General features: G+C 46.2%; 3 protein-coding genes across 3 annotated transcripts in view; all 3 read left to right on the plus strand.

The window, feature by feature from the left end:
• The window catches only part of smurf1 (SMAD specific E3 ubiquitin protein ligase 1), a 75,583-nt gene extending 74,588 nt beyond the window's left edge, over positions 1-995 (plus strand). The window contains exon 19 of the transcript XR_014599057.1: positions 976-995. The gene's annotated coding sequence lies outside the window, so the exon portion shown is untranslated. The remainder of the gene's footprint in view (positions 1-975) is intronic.
• Positions 996-3,283: 2,288 nt separating this feature from the next.
• On the plus strand, positions 3,284-7,660 carry actb2 (actin, beta 2). The gene is made up of 6 exons (XM_084038158.1): positions 3,284-3,440; positions 4,884-5,013; positions 5,335-5,574; positions 6,001-6,439; positions 6,549-6,730; positions 6,846-7,660. The coding sequence occupies exons 2-6, from the start codon at positions 4,891-4,893 to the stop codon at positions 6,987-6,989; spliced, it is 1,128 nt and encodes a 375-aa protein (XP_083894284.1). The 5' UTR covers positions 3,284-3,440; positions 4,884-4,890; the 3' UTR covers positions 6,990-7,660.
• Positions 7,661-14,746: 7,086 nt separating this feature from the next.
• tnrc18 (trinucleotide repeat containing 18) overlaps positions 14,747-19,156 on the plus strand; it is a 41,598-nt gene continuing 37,188 nt past the window's right edge. The window contains exons 1-2 of the mRNA XM_084037471.1: positions 14,747-14,882; positions 16,388-16,731. Of these exons, the coding sequence (XP_083893597.1) occupies positions 16,524-16,731 (208 nt within the window). The 5' untranslated portion in view covers positions 14,747-14,882; positions 16,388-16,523. The remainder of the gene's footprint in view (positions 14,883-16,387; positions 16,732-19,156) is intronic.

Consider the following 19,156-nt stretch of genomic DNA (forward strand, 5'->3'; position numbering starts at 1 on the left):
TTTAAAGCATTTCTCTCTCTCTCTAGTAGTTATGGGGAAAAACGCTTTGTCACTTCTTGCCAGGAGTTTAGAGGAGAAGACGGACACCACTCTCCTGCGTTATGACATTCTAGGTCGAGGCCTCGGCCTCTTACATGCTGCACGGAAAACAGAGGCGAGGTAACAACAAGCGCTGAAAGGCAAACAGCTAAACAATGCACCTGGCTGAAACCTTTGTACCCGCTGACTCCGGCCCCGCCTCAGCTTCTGCTAGCGGCCGCTCGGGTCCACATCATTTTCACGGGAACAGACCGACAAGGTGTTTTTGCCAAAGGGGTGAAGGACTTTTCCAGCTAAATTACAGTCATTTTCAGTAGCTCCCTAACTCTCCATGACTCTTAATGACATGTTAAAGCCCAGAGCTTCCACTTGTTGCCCGTGTTAAAGTGTCATTTAGTTTGATGAGCGGTCTATTTAGACAACCGGTACTCATAGTTATAGTCATTATAAACAACCACCTCGAGTGTCTGTGTGTAAACTTCTGTCTGGATGAAAGACCCAAAGAAAAATTCATTAGGCGGCTCTACTGCATTTAGGACCTTGGCAGCAAGGTACAGGTTCAAAGAGGCTCCCGGGGTGTAAACACACACACACACACACACACACACACACGAACATACACTGTTATGACACACGAGAGGGCTCTTTACCCAGACAGTATTCCAAGCACTTGGATAGTAGAAATTCTTACTGAAGAGTGTTGACAAGTAACCACTTAACCAGACACCTCTCACTTACTACCAGTAAGCTGTACACACACACACACACACACACACACACACACACACATAGGTAAATGCATATCCAAAGTCCTGCTTATCTAAGCTGACTGACAGCTGATTCAACACAGTGATTAAGACATAACTTAATAAAGAAGAATACGTTATGCAATGAAATGTTTTTCACCTGAATCAAACGTTGACTCATAGACACACGTATAGACACACACACACACACACACACACACACACGCGTGGTCAACTTGTAAACCCAGAGGCACTCCCTTTAGGCCACATAAAAATATTCGCCAGTCAGTCGCCGTTTATGCTAACAGCGTCAACATGGAGAAACCGCCCTCATCCCAGAAAAGCAACTTTATCACCAATGAAATGTATGATATAATTGAACACAAGTTTCAGGCTGACGTGAGTCATTCAGGGATCATCTAGGTTTGAGATTGGAGCCTTAACGATGAGATTTAGGGCCTGTTAATCAATAAGAGGGCCCAGTAGACCTTTGATCACCTTAAACATGCTCCCTTTCATCTGTAAACCCTCGAACAATGTCTCTATGAGACTCGCTAGAGTCTGACTCAACATGAATGAATTAACAGATTTAACTGTTTTTGTTAAACCTCACCTTTGAATTATTGTTGAGATATCGGCGCAGGGCTCCACTTAAACTGTAGAAAATGCCCTGCAATGTGCTGATTAACCCCTTTTGAATTTTAATGCAGAGATTAAAGGGAAATTACACAAGCTATTGTCATATTTCCGCATACTGGTCGTGTTGTTTAACAATGATTTAAAGTTGTCATCTGAACCATGCGAGGGCGACAATAATTTCCATTTACAGCCAACTCAACAGCATGAATGAAGACAAGGAAGAGAAGAAAAAAAAAAAAAAAAAAACAACAAACCCACAGGAGCTGAGAGGGGAAGTGGTAAAGGAGGAAGAAGTTGCTGCATGTCTCAGTGACCACGTTTGGGGCTTTAAATGGCAGTGAGGCCCGGCCATTCGTGGAGGAGCACAAAATGGATAAAAGTGTGTGCCAGATGTTACATATTAAGGAGAAGATAGTTGAGACAAGGATGGAGGACAGAGGAGAGAGAAAAAAGGGGGTGGATGGGGAGAGGGGGGGAATGAAAAAAGAAAATCACAGATGTGAAAAAAAGAAAAGTGCTTAAGAGTGGGGCGGCAAAATTTATGATAAGACTAATGGTCTGATGGTGTATGGAGACTTAATATGGCAGTGAATCAGGGATGGAAATTTTACTAGCCTACAGGCTTGTGGCTAGCCTTTAAGTCTAAGTCTGAGATTGTGTCACATGGGCCTCATTAGTCATGATGGGAATGAGGCAGAGGGCGAAAGGCCCAATATTTTAAAAGCCCACTCTTACGGTAATGCAGTGGACCAGGAAGTTGAAATGGGAGTGGTGTGTGTGTGTGTGTGTGTGTGTTTTATTTGATAGAGGTGTATACGAGCAGATAAAAAGAGGTAAACCAAAGTGGTTTCTATTGATTAAGCTGGAGGACAGAGGTGCTGATGGTCCACCTGGTAGAGGGAGACCTCCTGCTTCACAGTGGCTCTACATGACACATAGCTTTGATGTTTCCTGCATGGTTAAAAGACGACTGAAACAAGCAACTGAAAACATCTAGGCTGCTTGACTTTTTGTAATTGTCACAAGGTATATTGTCGTGAGGGGATTATTAAGCACTACAAGCAGAGAATGCCAACACATGCCATGCTCTCCCGAAAACAACACACATCTTTGTCAAACTATTGAATCCCAGTCGGAGCTACCAGAGGGCCGCTGACAGGATATTAAGGAGGAGCCCGAGACTGTAGTGTAGCCACACATGTGAACATTATCAGCAATGTTGTGTGGAAGCGGTGGCCTACATAAGTGGTCATTCCCCAGCTTGTGACAGATCAGCTCCACAACCGTGTGTGTGTGTGTGTGTGTCATGTGTTTGACCCAGTGTTGCAGTGGTTGTGACTCCCACTGAGCTTACAGCTGCTTTTCAAAGTGGACGGCAACATCAGCACCCCCCCTCCCCCTATCACCCCCAACTCTCTGTATTGTCTGAAATAATCATATGATGTCGTGTTAATGTAAAGAAAGCCACGAGGAATGAGGGCAGCCTCTGGACTAAGGTCTGGGGCCTTTGCAGCCTTCACCGTGAGCTGAAGCTGAGCTTCTTTCTTTATCATATAACTTGGAAATGTGCCCAAGAGCTAAGAACAGGTGCAGCAAAGACATGATCACTCTTATAAAAGTTTATACATCGTATAACCTGTATATAAAAGAGAATATCTAGAGATTAGGCTTACAAGGCCCCACAGCAGCAATCCCTTCCCTTTTATTTTCTCCAATCCTTTCCTATTATCGCCTCCCCTCTCTCTCTCTCTCTCTCTCTCCCTCTCCCTCAAATCGCGAGCGCCCAGTGCACCACCAGTGTGCACGCGACGTGCCCCAGTGCATGACGCCGGACCAATCGGAGTGCGCCATTCCGAAAGTTTACCTTTTATGGCTCGAGCCGGGCAGTTGACGCGGTATAAAGCCCACGCGCCCACAGCTAACGGATTCACTCTGAGCGCCGTCACACGCAGCTTGTGCGGGATATCATTTGCCTGAAACCGGTTCCCTTAAAGCGAAAAGCCCCCCCACCCAAAGGTAAGGAGACTATTAATTACACATTTCTTAGTTTAGGATCATATGGAGCGTAAACAGTGAGTCGGTTTTGTTTTTTTTTAAACGCAATCGTGTAATTTTGTGCTTTTTTAATGCAAAAGATGTCCATTGACCACGAGGTTCTTTGTCCTGTCATACACCAACCGTACTGCTAATTTCGCTGAATGCTATTCGATAGTGATCACAGTCCAGTGTGTGTGTTTTTCTGGTGCGATTTAATGTACGCAGTGGCGATTACCGCTAAACGTGTCCTGATGCGGCGCACAGGTGCTTTCGGATGTAGCCGGTTAATGGGAACCGTTAACTTCTGAGATAACGGTCCTACTCGGGACTAGGTTTTTCTTTTATACCGTCGTGTAGTTGCGCAACATTTCGCCGTCTCCCTGTGCTGGCTTATGTCTCTCCCCCAGCAGGGTACTCTGAAAGAGGCTTTTGAGTTGAGGTCGTCTGGATCCCGGCTGTTCCCTTTGTGCGCCCGATGCGGCGGGGTGTGACCTACTTTAGCATATTAGCTTAGCCACTCCATGCTAATACACCGCCCTTCAGACTTGCAACGGTAGCAATTTCAATAAAATACATATTAAAAAAATATAATTGATACACATGTCCACTTCCTGGGCGTGGTAGATTTCACATCATAGTAATATTTCTAAGGCTCCCTCTAAAATTGGAATGGCCCAAGAATGAGGCCTGCATTAATTGATTAATTGTTTAATTGAATAGACATGTCTCTCAATGAGCTCGTGTCTTGCCAACTTGCACATGGAAGGGGGGAAAAGGGGGAAATTAAAGAATGAATAATTGGCAACCCTTGGAAAAGGCGTGGCTTTCTGGAAACGGCGAACCAGTCAAGGACTTGTGACCCATTCATGAGTCAACGAATGCGTTCATTATGCAACATGATTTTTAAAATGTTCTCTTTAAAAATGACTCGGTATTTAAAGGTTAATCCCAGAGTTATTGGGAAATGGTGTCTGCAGTCGCGTGTCAGGATGGGTCAGTCTGCTATGAATGAAGCGGTTGAGTATGACGCAGTGATATTGAAGTGAAGGTCCGCGGCGAGTATTAAAACGACTAGTTAACGGAAGCGGGGGAAGTTGAACCGTAGTGAACCGGAGGGAGTGGTCGCCCGGCACCGGGTCTGATAACGTCGAATGTTCGCTTTTTTCTTTCTTTTTTTTTCTTGCTGTGCTGTCGCTCTGGCCACGCGCCATGGCGCCGGTAGCCGCAAAGCTGCTCAAAACCGAACCATGTCCTTATATGGTAACAGAATGCAGCGCCACTTCCTTTTGTCTGGCTCGGTCGGAATGTGAGGCACGAGCTCCACCCAGCGGCTAATCTCGTGAACTACAGCTAGTTGTTTAACAGACTGCGTTAGCAGGCGGATTCGAAACTTTAACGGTATCTTTTTTTCCCCCTTGACAGTTCAGCCATGGAAGATGAAATCGCCGCACTGGTTGTTGACAACGGATCCGGTATGTGCAAAGCCGGATTCGCCGGAGACGACGCTCCTCGTGCTGTCTTTCCCTCCATCGTCGGCCGCCCCAGGCATCAGGTGAGCAATTAAGTTGGTAATTAAGAGAATGAAACCAATCTCCCGATTACGCATTTGCTAATGATTTATTAGGCATTGATTGACATTCACCCTCATTGGATTAAGAGTAAAGTCTAAGCAAATTAAATATTTGAATTTCTTAAATGCTATGCTATACCTCATTGACATTTAGCTATAAATATATTATTAAATTAGTAAGCCATATGCCACCATTGCATCTTTCCTGGATCAGTATGCCTATAACTAGACTTGGAAGGCCCTACACAGGATTACAGTGCAGAATTGCATATGGAAATGTAACATGTTGTGTTTCTTGTTCAGGGAGTGATGGTGGGCATGGGCCAGAAGGACAGCTACGTTGGTGATGAAGCCCAGAGCAAGAGGGGTATCTTGACTCTGAAGTACCCCATTGAGCACGGTATTGTGACCAACTGGGATGACATGGAGAAGATCTGGCATCACACCTTCTACAACGAGCTGAGAGTTGCCCCTGAGGAGCACCCCGTCCTGCTCACAGAGGCTCCCCTGAACCCCAAAGCCAACAGGGAGAAGATGACCCAGGTACACACCCTTATATTGTGCACACAGAATTGAGTTAATCGGTTTTGGCCAAATGGTGGAAATACGGTATTGACAAAAAGTAGTAGCCTCACTTCCTCCTTGGTTTCCCCTCTCCATTCCATTCTCACTTGCTCCTTCCTCCCCCTCTCCTCCAGGACCTCTCTCCTATAAGATGATCTATCATCAACAGGTCTCTTGACTGTGTGCCTTTTCTACACTTGTGTCTATGTTTAGCTGAGTCAGTAGATCAGCACCAATAGACTCTGACATGCACAAGTGTGAAGGAATGTCGACTTTCTGCACTTTTTTTCTCTACTAACTTCAATCTTAGCCTCACACTAATGCATGTAGTGAGTGCAGTGGCCACAGATGCTAAACCTTTTGATACGATTGTAAATGCTAAAAGGTTCTCTTCTCTTTTTACAGATCATGTTCGAGACCTTCAACACCCCCGCCATGTACGTTGCCATCCAGGCTGTGCTGTCCCTGTATGCCTCTGGTCGTACCACTGGTATTGTCATGGACTCCGGTGATGGTGTGACCCACACAGTGCCCATCTATGAAGGCTATGCCCTGCCCCACGCCATCCTGCGTCTGGACTTGGCCGGCCGCGACCTCACAGACTACCTCATGAAGATCCTGACAGAGCGTGGCTACTCCTTCACCACCACAGCTGAGAGGGAAATCGTGCGTGACATCAAGGAGAAGCTGTGCTACGTTGCCCTGGACTTCGAGCAGGAGATGGGTACCGCTGCCTCCTCCTCCTCCCTGGAGAAGAGCTACGAGCTGCCCGACGGACAGGTCATCACCATCGGCAATGAGAGGTTCCGTTGCCCAGAGGCCCTCTTCCAGCCTTCCTTCCTCGGTAAGTTTCCCCAACTTGAGCCTAAACTTCAATACATGCTTTGAAACCTATTCAACACTTGGTCACCCTCACTTCAACTTGCTGATAAGTGTTCCTTATGTGCTCTCAGGTATGGAGTCCTGCGGCATCCACGAGACCACCTACAACAGCATCATGAAGTGTGATGTTGATATCCGTAAGGACCTGTACGCAAACACCGTGCTGTCTGGAGGTACCACCATGTACCCCGGCATCGCCGACAGGATGCAGAAGGAGATCACAGCCCTGGCCCCATCCACCATGAAGATCAAGGTGAGCTGAGGTTCTATAGAGCCAGCAGAGTGACTTTTTGTTGCTCTCATGGAGGCTAATGCAGGAAAAAATGCTTTTGGTATCCTGATGCATTCTTTTTGTTTTGTCTCTGCAGATCATTGCCCCACCAGAGCGTAAATACTCTGTCTGGATCGGAGGCTCCATCCTGGCCTCTCTGTCCACCTTCCAGCAGATGTGGATCAGCAAGCAGGAGTACGATGAGTCCGGCCCCTCCATCGTCCACCGCAAATGCTTCTAAACAGACTGTTCCTCCTCCCCCTCCCCAAACAAACGCCCAACAACTTCAGCTCTGTGCAAAACAACCACACACCACACATTTCTCATACACACTCAGGCGCAGAGCCTAGATGACCAACTCATTGGCATGGCTTCAGTTATTTTTGGCGCTTGACTCAGGATTTTAAACTGGAACGATGAAGGAGACCGTAATGTTTTTGGCTAGGTTAAAAAGAAAAAAGCACCCCAAGGTTCTGCAGTTGCATCTGGGGACTTAAAAAAATGTACATTTTGTTTTTTCTTTTGAGTCATTCCAAATGTTTGTTAACTGCATTGTTCAGACACATGATTCCAAATGTTAACTGCATTGTTCAGACACGTATTCGCCTCTGTGAAGGCTGCCCAGTGGTTGGCGCATACTTAAACATGGTTGTAGTATCGCTTGTATGTAAATTATGTCTGGGTTTTTTGTACTTTCAGCCTTAAAAATATCTTGGTCCTGTTAATTTTTTTTTGTTTTTGTTATGCAAAACCCAGTCGTGACCTCTTCTTCCCCCTGTTGGAGGTTTCATCCCCGGGGTGGTGGGGCAAGGGGTCTCGAAGTGATGGGGTAACATGGGGTGCCAGACCGGTGGGGCCAACCTGTACACTGACTAAACGATCCCAATAAAGTGCACATGTGTTCCGACATGACGTCTGACTCTTGTCTTCCATTAATTGCTTTGTTTGAATGTGATGGTGGTTCAGATATTAAACTGCAGCATTTCTTCTTTCCAAAACTGCTGAGCATCAACATATTCAGATAACAACTACATGCTTCATCTATCCATAATTTAAAGTCCAGCAGTTTAAGATCTGGATGCTTTTGCTCAAGTATTTGAGCTATTTGCATTAACTGCAACGCTTGAGTTTATCACACTTGCATGTAGGCCTCAAACCTCAGACTCAACACTGGAATAAATTTAAATCTCAATGGTTCCAGCTGAGCATATATACTGAACTTTTCAACTTAATTTAGTGCTCAACTTTGTGAACCTCAGTATCTGATCTAATCCTATGCAGACGGATGCCGTTCCCTATAATCTGGGTTACTTTCCACAAATACAAAACAGAGGTGACCCCTGCAGCACCTACTCTCACCTGTTCAGAGCTTTGATGTCTGGTAACAGCAGAAAAGGGATGTTTTCTTTTCTCCAAAAGATGCATGACAACTTCTGGTCTAATACTGGAAGTGACCTTTCCTGTGGTAGTTCAGTTTAAAGGGTGTTTGACTGCTTGCTTCCAAGACCTGGGAACCTTAAGATCCTAAAACCTTACTCCAAACATCCTGTATTTAGGGATGTCACTTCTCAGCAACTGCTTGTGTGCGTTGCGTTGACAAGACAGCTACTTAAAATCAGCCGTGGGAGACAAAATGCTGTCCCAAACGTCCATCACAATACAAAAGTTTACTGGTGAACAAATGACTCCAGCTGACCAGGATCATTTTTTTATTCCTTGGTGTGCAGATGCTGCTGTCATAACTCTGAAAAGAGCATGGTTAGTATCTGCCTGTAATGTCTTCGTGCTACAGAGACTGACCACGGCTTTTATTTGCCTGTATGACAAACATAAAAATACTCCATTTTATGAACATCTCATAAAAGTCATTACAGCACAACTAATGTGAATATAATCACTAACTCTGGTTACATTTACGTTGACCCATTTGCTGCAGTTCGGCCGACCGGCTGTGAAATGATGAATAAAAAGGTCAAAGCTCAAAGGACAGTTGCCCGCTGAGGTCACACATAACAATGACGGAGCTCAGACCAGTCATTTTTTTATCACACAGAAGCCCTTTTTCTCTCCCCTCAGGCATCAGTACATCATTTGCGATCGTGCTCTCCTCGTGGGATCTGAGATCTTTTATTTATTCCCAAGAAATGCTACGAGGATGAGTAACTGAGAGTGTGGCTAGTTAGAAATTGTTTTGCTCACTGATCATAGAGACTTTGACTGTAATGGTTTCTACTTTCCATGACATTAAAGAACATCACCAAATAGTATCTGACTCTCCTGTAATTGTAACAGACTGAGAATCTGCAGCAGTTGCACAGTTTAGACAGCAGATGGCAGCGACGGTCCATTCTTATTTATATCCAAAAGTGAGGAACTGTGCTGCATGTTCTTTTCTCAGCATCCCATCATTTGAACTTGTATTAAAGCTATTGCATAGAGCTAGCGCTAACTATTTAATCTGGCTTGTGTAATGGCTGTGAATGTAGATCTTTGATAACGAAGTTTAATTTGATTTAATATTATTGGTCTGGTGTAAATGCACAGCATAACAATCAATAGAGATACAAGTTCAATACAGCAGTAAAAAAAATGGATGAAAGATGGAGTGAGCCATTAAAGTAACTGAGTTTGTGTCTAATTTAAACAAGCTGTCCGAGGAGATCCACTGCTGACACAGGCACATTCCCTGTCCACGTCTAAAATCGGAGCTCTAACATTTGCATATTACAGAGAGGCAAAGCAGATAAGATGGATGGTGGACGGCACGGCCCCACCCTAATGTTCCATGCATCATATATCCTGTTTCTGTGTATGACACCACAGATCCAGCACAAGCCGAAAGCCACGCTGCATCCATTAGTCAGGCTGTCCCACTTTCATGCAGTATTCAGGGCTGGGTGGAGGCACTTTGTGATATATGATGAGCCTGGAGGGCTGTTTCAGAGAACATGGAGGCCCGTGCACATGCATATGGAGGTGTGTGCATTGATATGGATTCATATATGCACGCAATAAGTCAGGGGTGCACGCACAGGCTGGCCTGGTGTGCTCATACACATTGAAGATCAAGTGTGTTTGGTATTGGAAATGTATTCCATCTCCCCCCCTCCAGCGTGTGATTCTGCTGAGACTGCTTCCCTCTCATATCCTTTTCTTGCCACGCCAGCAAAACACTCACAGGCAGGGGAGTGGTGCTCGGCGTGTGTGTGCGTGTGTCTGTGTGTTTGTGTGTGTGTGTGTGTGTGTGTGTGAGAGCTTGTCGAGGTTATTGTGCACGTGCTTATGTGTGCAGGTGTGAACACTGCTGGTGTCTGTGAACGAGGCTCTCCAGAGGCGACACAGAGGGGGACCAATTTGTCAGAAAACGAGGCCTGCTGTGTTCCTCCATTTACTAGCAGCATTGCAGCAGAGCCATTGGTCGGGTCGTGGATCCACCCCGCAGCCAGTTTGTATCTTTCTCCAGCAGATGGGGCTGCTGAGCCACACAAGCCTGTTGGGGGGCCACAGAAACTGGGTGAAAGGCAAATAGAAGGCTACTACTGCTGACAGAAGCAGGCCAGCAGGGAATAATTGATCTTGTTGAAGTACCGTAGCTCCTGTTTTTTTTTTTTTTTATGCCTCCGAGTGATTTGTATTCTACCAACAGTGACATGTTCACTGAAGGCACCGCGCCCCCGTCTGCACAGTTGTCCCACTGTTTTAGGTTGGTTTAGTTTGATTGACTGACAGCAGATGTAAAGTGTTGTTTTTGTCGGTGAGCTGCTGACTGACAGGGGAACCAATTTGTTGTTTTCTGCATGTGTTTCTACGTATCTCAAATATTTTCTGCAACCAAGATGGTACATGTTCATGCCCTCTGTCTTCCTGAATAGGAATAAAGGATGTGTAAACAGATTAAAAACGTGAAACGTAGATTCGGGGCTGAAAAGAGGTGTGGCGGCCCTCACAGGCGTTTTATTTATTTATTTTCATGAGGCTTCAGCTGCCCTGACACATCACTCCTCTACATTAACTCAGCAGGAGACGTGTCTGTTGCATCGTTTCCTTGCACGTCTTGTGGCGAGGAGACCCTCCACCCCCCAGCTGGGTTTGAAGCAGGGGCAGATGGGAATCACTTTGCTTTGACTTCCATGCGTGTCCTTGCTATGGTTCAGGAAATAAGGGTGTTTATTTTGCTTTGATTCAAATATCATTCAGATATGAACTCCACACATCGACTAAATAGAGCAGATTCTAACTACAGATCTTAGATTATGGAAATGTGGGTCAACATATTTATTTGATGTGTTCTAGTTGTAGTGCTGCATGCAAGTCCTTGCTAAATGCATGACCTGCCACTTATGCAATATTTGGGAATTACACGTATGACCATATGCACTGTATGCATATTTTCACATCAAGTACGGCTCATATTATTGAAAATACAGATGAAACCTAAGAAAAAAACACAAAATCAGGACAACTGATAGTATTTGTGGTCACAGAGGATAACCATGTGTGAACCAACAACGTGTAGATTTTCTTTGTGCATCCATGTCATCCGAGTACTTCCACACATTCAGTGGTGGGGAGCTCCTCACCCCGCCCTCCCCTCCCGACTAGTCCACTATAACCCTGCACGGCCCACCGTCTGATGATTGGCAGGTACCCCATGAGAGCCGCATGTGTGCGTGTTTGCTTCATGTGGGGGTCGTGAGTCGTCTCAGACACAGCGGCTCGTTTATTGCATCTATACGTGTGTTTGTGTCTCTGTGCGTTTGTTTCAGCGCATCAGAAAACATGACACTGCAATTAGCCTGCTTCATGATCGCGTCGTCGTCGGTCTGTGTTGCTGCAGTGCAGCAGCAGCTGCTTCAATAACAATACAGTAGTTGTGTAGAGCACAAGACAAGGTATGATGAATGATTTAGCACTTTGAGCATGGAGGTGCTCTCTCTCTCTCTGTCTCTGTGTGTGAGAGCGCATTGGGAGGGGTCACATAAAATATCTGGACTGTTATTTATTCCTGCTTCTCATTTGTCCATTTAAGCAATAAAGTATGTTTATCTTTGAATTCATGGTGAGTTCAGTCTTTATCAGCATCTCCAGCCCCAAAGTGAGGCGACTATAACTGAAGTGGTGTTGTTGAAGGGTGGATGCTTATGCAGGGGGACGTCTTTCTGTATTTATTTATTTATGTATTTCTTTTCCAGAGAGGACTGAACCCCCCCCCTGGCTGAATTAATCAATGCTGTCTCTGTGCTCCGTCCCCTGTGGGTTAATGCAGCCACACGCCTGGAGAAAATCAGATAGTCTGGCCGCCAAATAAAATCATTTAGCTGATCCTTCAACTGATAGGACAGAATTAACCCAGAGCCCAACAATGATATTTGGACAGCCACACAGCTGGAAGTTGATGTGAGATACGGTGTTCAGACAGAGATAAGAAGGCAAACACAATAAGCCTAAAACAAGGGTCCGGGATAACAAATGTTCTCATTCTGTAAATCTTTGATTGGCGGAATAAAAAACAATGTCCGTGGTGATGTATTGACTCAGCGGCGTCTCAGGCTATAAATCAGGGGTTTCAGTACTTTTCCAACGCAGCCCCATATAGAGGAAAAGCCTGGAGCGTCATCAAAGAACCCAGTTGGTGTATAGGCTATTAAAAGACATAATCTACCAAATGGTCCCATCTGCTCCTGCAGTAACGCATCACTGCTAAGCCTAACCTACAAATAAACAGATCTGTGTTATTACCATCAGGTGAGGAAGGTGAGAAGATGCACATACATTGTTCCACACAGCTGCTCGCTGTTGGAGAGAATAATACATATTATGAATAAATCTTTATTGGATTATTTTTGGTTGAACCGCTGATGGCTGTATACATTAATTTAAGCAGAATGTTAGACTATAATCATTTAGGATGGTCGTATATCACCCTGTAGTAAATTAAATTAAGATTATATCTTTAAATTAAACTGCTGCAACATGCTGCATCTCAGGACAGGAAATATGTGCACCGGATTAGGCTATTTGAAGTACTCATGACTAAGCTGTTTAATAGAAATTGTATGAATGCCACTAAGAGGCTCCACAACCCGAACTGCGACCAAACCCACCGAGAACAGAGCAGCAGAACCAGCGAGCAGAAGAGGAGACCTGCCTCCTTCTGGCGGGGCTGAAAAGACAGCAACAATAGGGCACTAATCTAAAGGCATTGTCTGAATTCCCAGTCGGAGCGATTTGGAGAACAAAGGCTGTCTTGGTCCCCTCGGACGGGACGAGACTCTGATCTGCGCCTGCTAATTCCCTCCTCGGGTCCCGTCAGAGGCGACGGGCGCAGCGGGCAGACAGCTCGGGGCTGTCGCTCCGCGGCCTCCTCGGTTTCATGCTCGGCTCGGTGGTGTCAGCTTGTTTTTTTTTTGTTTGCGAGAGGGCAAGAATCCACCGATGCGCGACCACCGAGGACGTCGCGACCAGGACCGGAACGACCAGCCGGTGTCGGCTGCGCCCGTCCACCGTTCTCTCCGCTCCCTCTACTAGTGCAGTCCGCTGGAGCGCCTTTCCTCTCCCCTCCCGAAGGGTCGCCTTGAAACCGGCGCACTGTAAAGGAGGAGGGGGGAGGGGGCACGGGCAACTTGAAACCGCCTCCGTTTTTTTAAAACAACATTTTTAGCAAGTATGTAACGCGGAGCGGTTTACCTCAATGGAGTTGTATTGGTGATACAGGGTGCAGCAGTATGGGCGGAGAGGTGATGCTTTAGAGATGACACCAGAGGTCGACCACCCCCTCTCTGGATTTGAGCAACAGCGCTAAATCAGTGCGCCACTTTTTCCTCCTCTTCTAATGCAAATCTGTGCGTGTCACCGCTAAAACCCTACTATACGCAGATTAAACACAAAGAGAGCTTCTGATTTGCATGGGCCTACCGCAGGCGGGGCATTAGTCCTCCTGGGTGACAAATAGTGCGGACGTCCACAAATATAGAAGAAGACGTTTTAGTGAAGATAATGACCTTTTAAATCTGCCTGCAGACCCACTAGATATAGTGCTGGGTGAGAGCTCACATTAACGAATAAACGACCTGAAATAACTGATGAAATACAGACGTGGCATTAAGTACAAAACAGTCTTTATCCACATCTGTAGGCCATTTTCTCCATTCGTAGCCTTTATCTTATCATAAACACGTGAAGTGCCAACAAACCCCATGGTTTATTTAGAGAAAATGTTATTCTAAGGACTTTTTCTTCAGCCTTCGTGGCTGTAGGGGTCGTGCACGAACAGGCCTAATGGCTGTGATAATCTATGTCATTGGCTTGTGACACGTTAACTTTTCTTTTCCCCAGTAAGCACACATACCATCCATAATGACCGTACTATTATGGGTTGTCTCTGGGAAAACGACGCCCAAATTACGGTCGCCCAAATGAAATTGAGTAATTTAATTAGAATTAATTGAAGGGCCTTAAGAAATTGCCAGGTTGTTTGCGTTTCTGCCCTGTTGGTAGAAATAACCCATTGCTTCCCAGTGAGAAGAAGTAAACTACATTAAAAACGAGTGCAGTATTAAAGGGAAACAACGCCCCCATACTTTCATTTTCCCAATCTGAGCGTCTATTATAATTAGCGTGGAAATGGGTGGAGGTGGGGGGGCGGTCGCCAAGAAACTGGCCCCCACCACTATAAAAACAAACAAAAAATAGAAACCCACTTCTTGTTTTGATCACTCAGTCTTGAAGGAAGAGGGGACCTTGAAACGGCTCAGCCTCCTTGCTCCATAATTGGTTTTATAGTGCTGGCGAGCGGCCAGGGTGTTTTTTCTTCTTCTTCCCCTTTTTTTTAATATACTGGACTTTGATCGACACTCCCCGCAGCCAATCAGACAGCAGCTGTGTGAGAACGCACCAGGCTGGTCCGGGATTGGTTGGTAGCGAGGGGGAGATGGGCGGGGCTTGTAAAAACAATGCTGTGTTTCATTGCTGAGGAGTTTACGGACGCGTCAGGGGCTCTCGCTCTCCCCCCCCCCAGTTATCCCCCAGTTTACCTTCGGACGAGCCTGAAATGGACTACTCCACTTCTCACAGAAACCTGGACCGATTTTGAGAAACATTTTTAAGCTAATTTGCCCACATTTTCCACATTCAAGTAAGCAGTCGACATGTTTTTTTCCTTGTTTTTTTTCTTTTTCCTGCTAAAGTGTCCGTTTAAATCGCAATTCGGGCTGTAAATTGGAGCGAAAAGGGCGCGGAGGTTTTGCGTACGACATTTTGTATTTTTAGTGGCTGTTGTCGGTGTGAAAATGCGACTCGAGACCGTTTCCGCCGAGAAAAGTTTGGCGTGTCGTTAGCGGGTCGGTGAAAAGTTTGAAACGTGGCTGAGGCGCTGCTCCGCCGCCGCCGCCGCATGGATGACAACGGCGGAGGGAAAGCACTATCTGCCCCCGTGTGTGTGTGTTGTTTCTGGGGTCTCGGAGGCAACGTCTGTAGCTCGTTGTGTCTTAAAAGGAAGAAAGGGGTTTATTGTGATTTCTGAACCAGCCATTCTTCACCTCCCGCCCGCCTGGATATCACGAGTCGCTTTGATTGCAGCCGTTTGAAGGTTAACTCGACTTTCGCCTTGTTTTTAACTTGAATCCGCACAACTCCCCCTGTTTGACTGGTGTTTGTTTTAATGTGTAAATAAAAATAATCACCATTCCCTCGTCGCATATGGATAAAGTCGCAGTTGCTTCTCTTTTTAAAGTAACTTTTATTTATTTTTTGTGTTTTTGTGTCGATTAAAACCGACATTTTAACAGATTAATTGCTCGGCTCGACGCGGACTAAACAGAATATTGTATCTTAATTCTGGCTCACGCTGGGGTCTGGTAGGGGGACCGACAATGAGGTGGGTCTGAACCGGGGTTTTAGTTTTTAAACAGCGGGCTGAAGTGTTTACGGGTCGGGTTTTTTGTGGTTTCTCTCCCCGGGCAGCAGCCGTGTCCCATAGCTCCGACTGAATTCGCATACGTGTGCAACAAAACCCCCGCTGATTAACGATGCAGGCTTTTTGCAACCTTATTTATTTTTAACCCGTTTGAAATTTATATTTGATGCGCCTCCAGTATTTATGGTGTATTGGTTTACAGGGCCCGCTGCTACGGCTGGTTCACGGGTTAGGAAACAGCTGGGTAATCGGAAAATAAATATACGGGTATAATGGGTTGTTAAATGCGACCCTACGCGTCTCCTTCGCCTGGTCGTTGGGTGATTTCGGCGGCTGGGGCAGAGCAGCTGGCCGCCCCTCTCCTGGTTGCTTTTCCCCGGGATAGCGGCTGCCTGCTCGGCGTGCAGCGCAGCTCCGCGGGGGTGTGGGAGCGCTGCTGGTCCGCTCCAACACCACCCCGTATTATTGTAGATATAAGTTAATGCTGCATTATCGCCTGCCGTTAAAATACACGGGTAGCAACTCGCACGGTCCTCGCTGTCGACGCGCCTATCCACGGTGTAGTTTTTTGGAAGTGGTTTTCCAAACTGCGTCATTGCACATATGGACCGCCTGGTAGCTGGAAAGAGGAGAAACCCTAAAACTAGCAGCTCTCAACAGTTTGTTCAGTGTGTCCGTAGATGATGTGATATATGAAGCGAGTGTTTCCTTGTTGTGTTTTCTAGGTCAGCAGGATGGCTGAAAAGGAGCCCGAATCGCCTGGAAAGCTAAAGACATTATTATAGCCAGAATTGGCTTTTTCGGAATAGGCGGCCTATCCGAACGGACTATTTCTTTTCACAACTTTCCCTACTGTGGATAATGGATGGCAGAGATTTTGGACCTCCCCGATCCGTCCACGTACCGCCTCCGTTGTTGGCGGGGCTCGCCATGGAGTCTCACCGACTCGGAGCCGCGGCAGCAGCCGGGAGAATCCCTCCCTCGCCCGGTCACTTGGGCGCGAGTCATCCGCCGCCTCTCCACTCCGGAAAATTCTTGCAATCGGCCATTAACCTACATCCACACCACAGTAAGTGCCTTATATTTGACTGTTTGGTATCTGTAATATTCAGCGTAACGCTTAAATAATAAAATATGAACTTATAAAATAACGATGCGCAAAAAAAAAAAAGAAGCTCCAAATGAAATGCGCACAGTTTGTTTCTGCCCGTGGGATCTTGTGCTGGGCATCACTTTGCATGTCGCTACGGCATTCTGCGCGAAATGTAGCTTTCATAGGGGGGTGTGGCTGTTATAAAGCCGAGGCAAGTTTCCGATGTGAAAGTGTGTTATGGCGTTGAGGATTCTCAAGCCTTTGCAACGAGCGACGAATTGGCTGAAAAATACACGGCAGTTTGCAAAAAGACAGGAACTGCTGAGGGTTCTGGTTGTGGGTGTTGTTGCAGCAGTGTGCAGGTCAGGGTGCTGTGGTCTTGGATTGCATGTGAACCATTACACCATCATAGCTGTGAAGGCGACGCAGAGTGTGTGTGTTTGGGAGAGGGGTGGGGTGGTAAAGTTGCGACCCCGGAGGGATGACAGACCACCTCTAAATTACCGGAGTGTTTGAGAGAGGTAAAAATGGCCGTGGTTCAGTCTGCTGTATTTGGAGTAAAACCCACTGTCCTGGAACATTTGGCAAATGGCTGATGCTGGTTTAAGTACATTGGGGAATGTGTTTGAGGGGAAAGAGAGGGAGGGAGATCAAGTGTGTGCGCGCCACTTAAATGAACACATCGCACGGTGGGTGCAAACCGAGGGTTTTTGATGGCTTGGCCATTAAAGAGAATGTGGAGAAAGCCCCCATGTGTTTGTTTACATAATGTAGGTGTGTGTGATGTATCCGCCTTTTAGTCAGAGCATCTACATTGTATATTATTCCCTGCTGAGCTGGTGATTTCCTTTTTACTTTCACTGCCCACACAGTGATGTCTGTCCCTGCTATTAGTGGTGGAAGCCTTGAAATAGCATTGTGCCAAAAAGATAATGTTGCATGTTTGCATCCAGTTTTGCGGTCAGTCAAAAGGGAAAGTCAGAGCACTGTCATCAAGCTTCAAACCCTTTTTGGACGATGGAAAGTCTGACAAACGCTCTCATCGAGTTACTCCCATCCCATGAAGTCATCTGCAGAGAGATACAATTACAGTTTCTCTGGTTTCTTTTCGGAGGTAAACCCCGGAGATAATAATATTCCAGTTAGTTGTGCTCCCCCCGTCCTCATCGTTGAGCGTGGGTTCAATGCGGTACTTGTCTCTTGGAGTGCGAGCTACTAGAGGTCTAGTACAGCGAGGCAGTGCTCCCGGGGCAGGGCTCTGATGAAACGTTAATTTGACACACCGACGGAGCCCACACACTCGACTCGCACATGCACGTGAGAAGCTGTCAGAGATGAAATCAAGTCGCAGCAGGGAGTGTTAGGGTGATTGATGGGTGTACCATGGCAAAGAGAAGTGCCAGGGCGCAGCTTATTGCAGCTGATTGAACTGTTTTTTGCCTCTCTAGAATAACAAGGATATATATATTTGCTGGTGACATGACGCATGGATTTGCAGTAAATACCATTACTTTGTAAAATGTGTCTTTTAGCAGCAGCAGTGCGTTTCAGTTGAGATGGTGTTCCTCCATTTCCCCTCCTGTGGCTCTGAAACGAGCTGAAAATTGCTTGCGGTGTGTGTGTGTGCGCAGACTTTCTTGTGTGGAACAACTTGATGTGAAGCTGGGAGGGGGTTGGAATTGACCCGACCGCTGTTCCAGCCCAGATTGGCAGTTTAAACGCTCCTTTTAAAACGGGATGCATTTTATTCTGCCCACACACTGACCTTCTCACTCTCTGACTCTCATCTCCGCTACGCGCACTCACAGCCTCCACCCACTAACACACAGCACTGTACGACGCAGGTCGTTTAGCTTTATGGCACTCCTCAATATCAAATCCCCACACATTACATTAACCAAACCCAATTGAGAGCCTGGCTTGTAATAACGCTACACAGCCATGTAACATGATAATTACATAGTAGTTGCAAATGTTCACAATGTTCCTGTTTAATTGCAATAAACGGCGTGAGTCCAGCGCTCAAGAACCTGGCGTGCAATCAGAGGAGCCACGGTCGCCCTGTTTTTGTTTACATGCATTTCATGGAATTTACGACATTTGTTTTGCCCTGTTGTGTTCGGCTGACCCCTTGATAGCAGGGTTGACTGCTTATTGTTGCCAACACACCCTTATTTCCCAGGAGTCTTCCTTATTTTCAGTTTTAGTTCAGTTTCAATAGGATTTCCCCCTGACTTAACAGAGTAGTGTCTAATTTATTTCCACGACTCAAGCATGCAGTGTGTATGTGCAGCTCAACGTTTGTCTTCATCGTAAAGCTTCAAAGAGTTTGTTGACGTTTGTGCTGCCTGTACACTCTGTGGAGACATCGTTTTCCACCAGCAAAAACCTGCAGCAGTAT

Source organism: Eutrigla gurnardus (genome assembly GCF_963514095.1).
Source record: "Eutrigla gurnardus genome assembly, chromosome: 20".
NCBI classification, from domain to species: domain Eukaryota; kingdom Metazoa; phylum Chordata; class Actinopteri; order Perciformes; family Triglidae; genus Eutrigla; species Eutrigla gurnardus.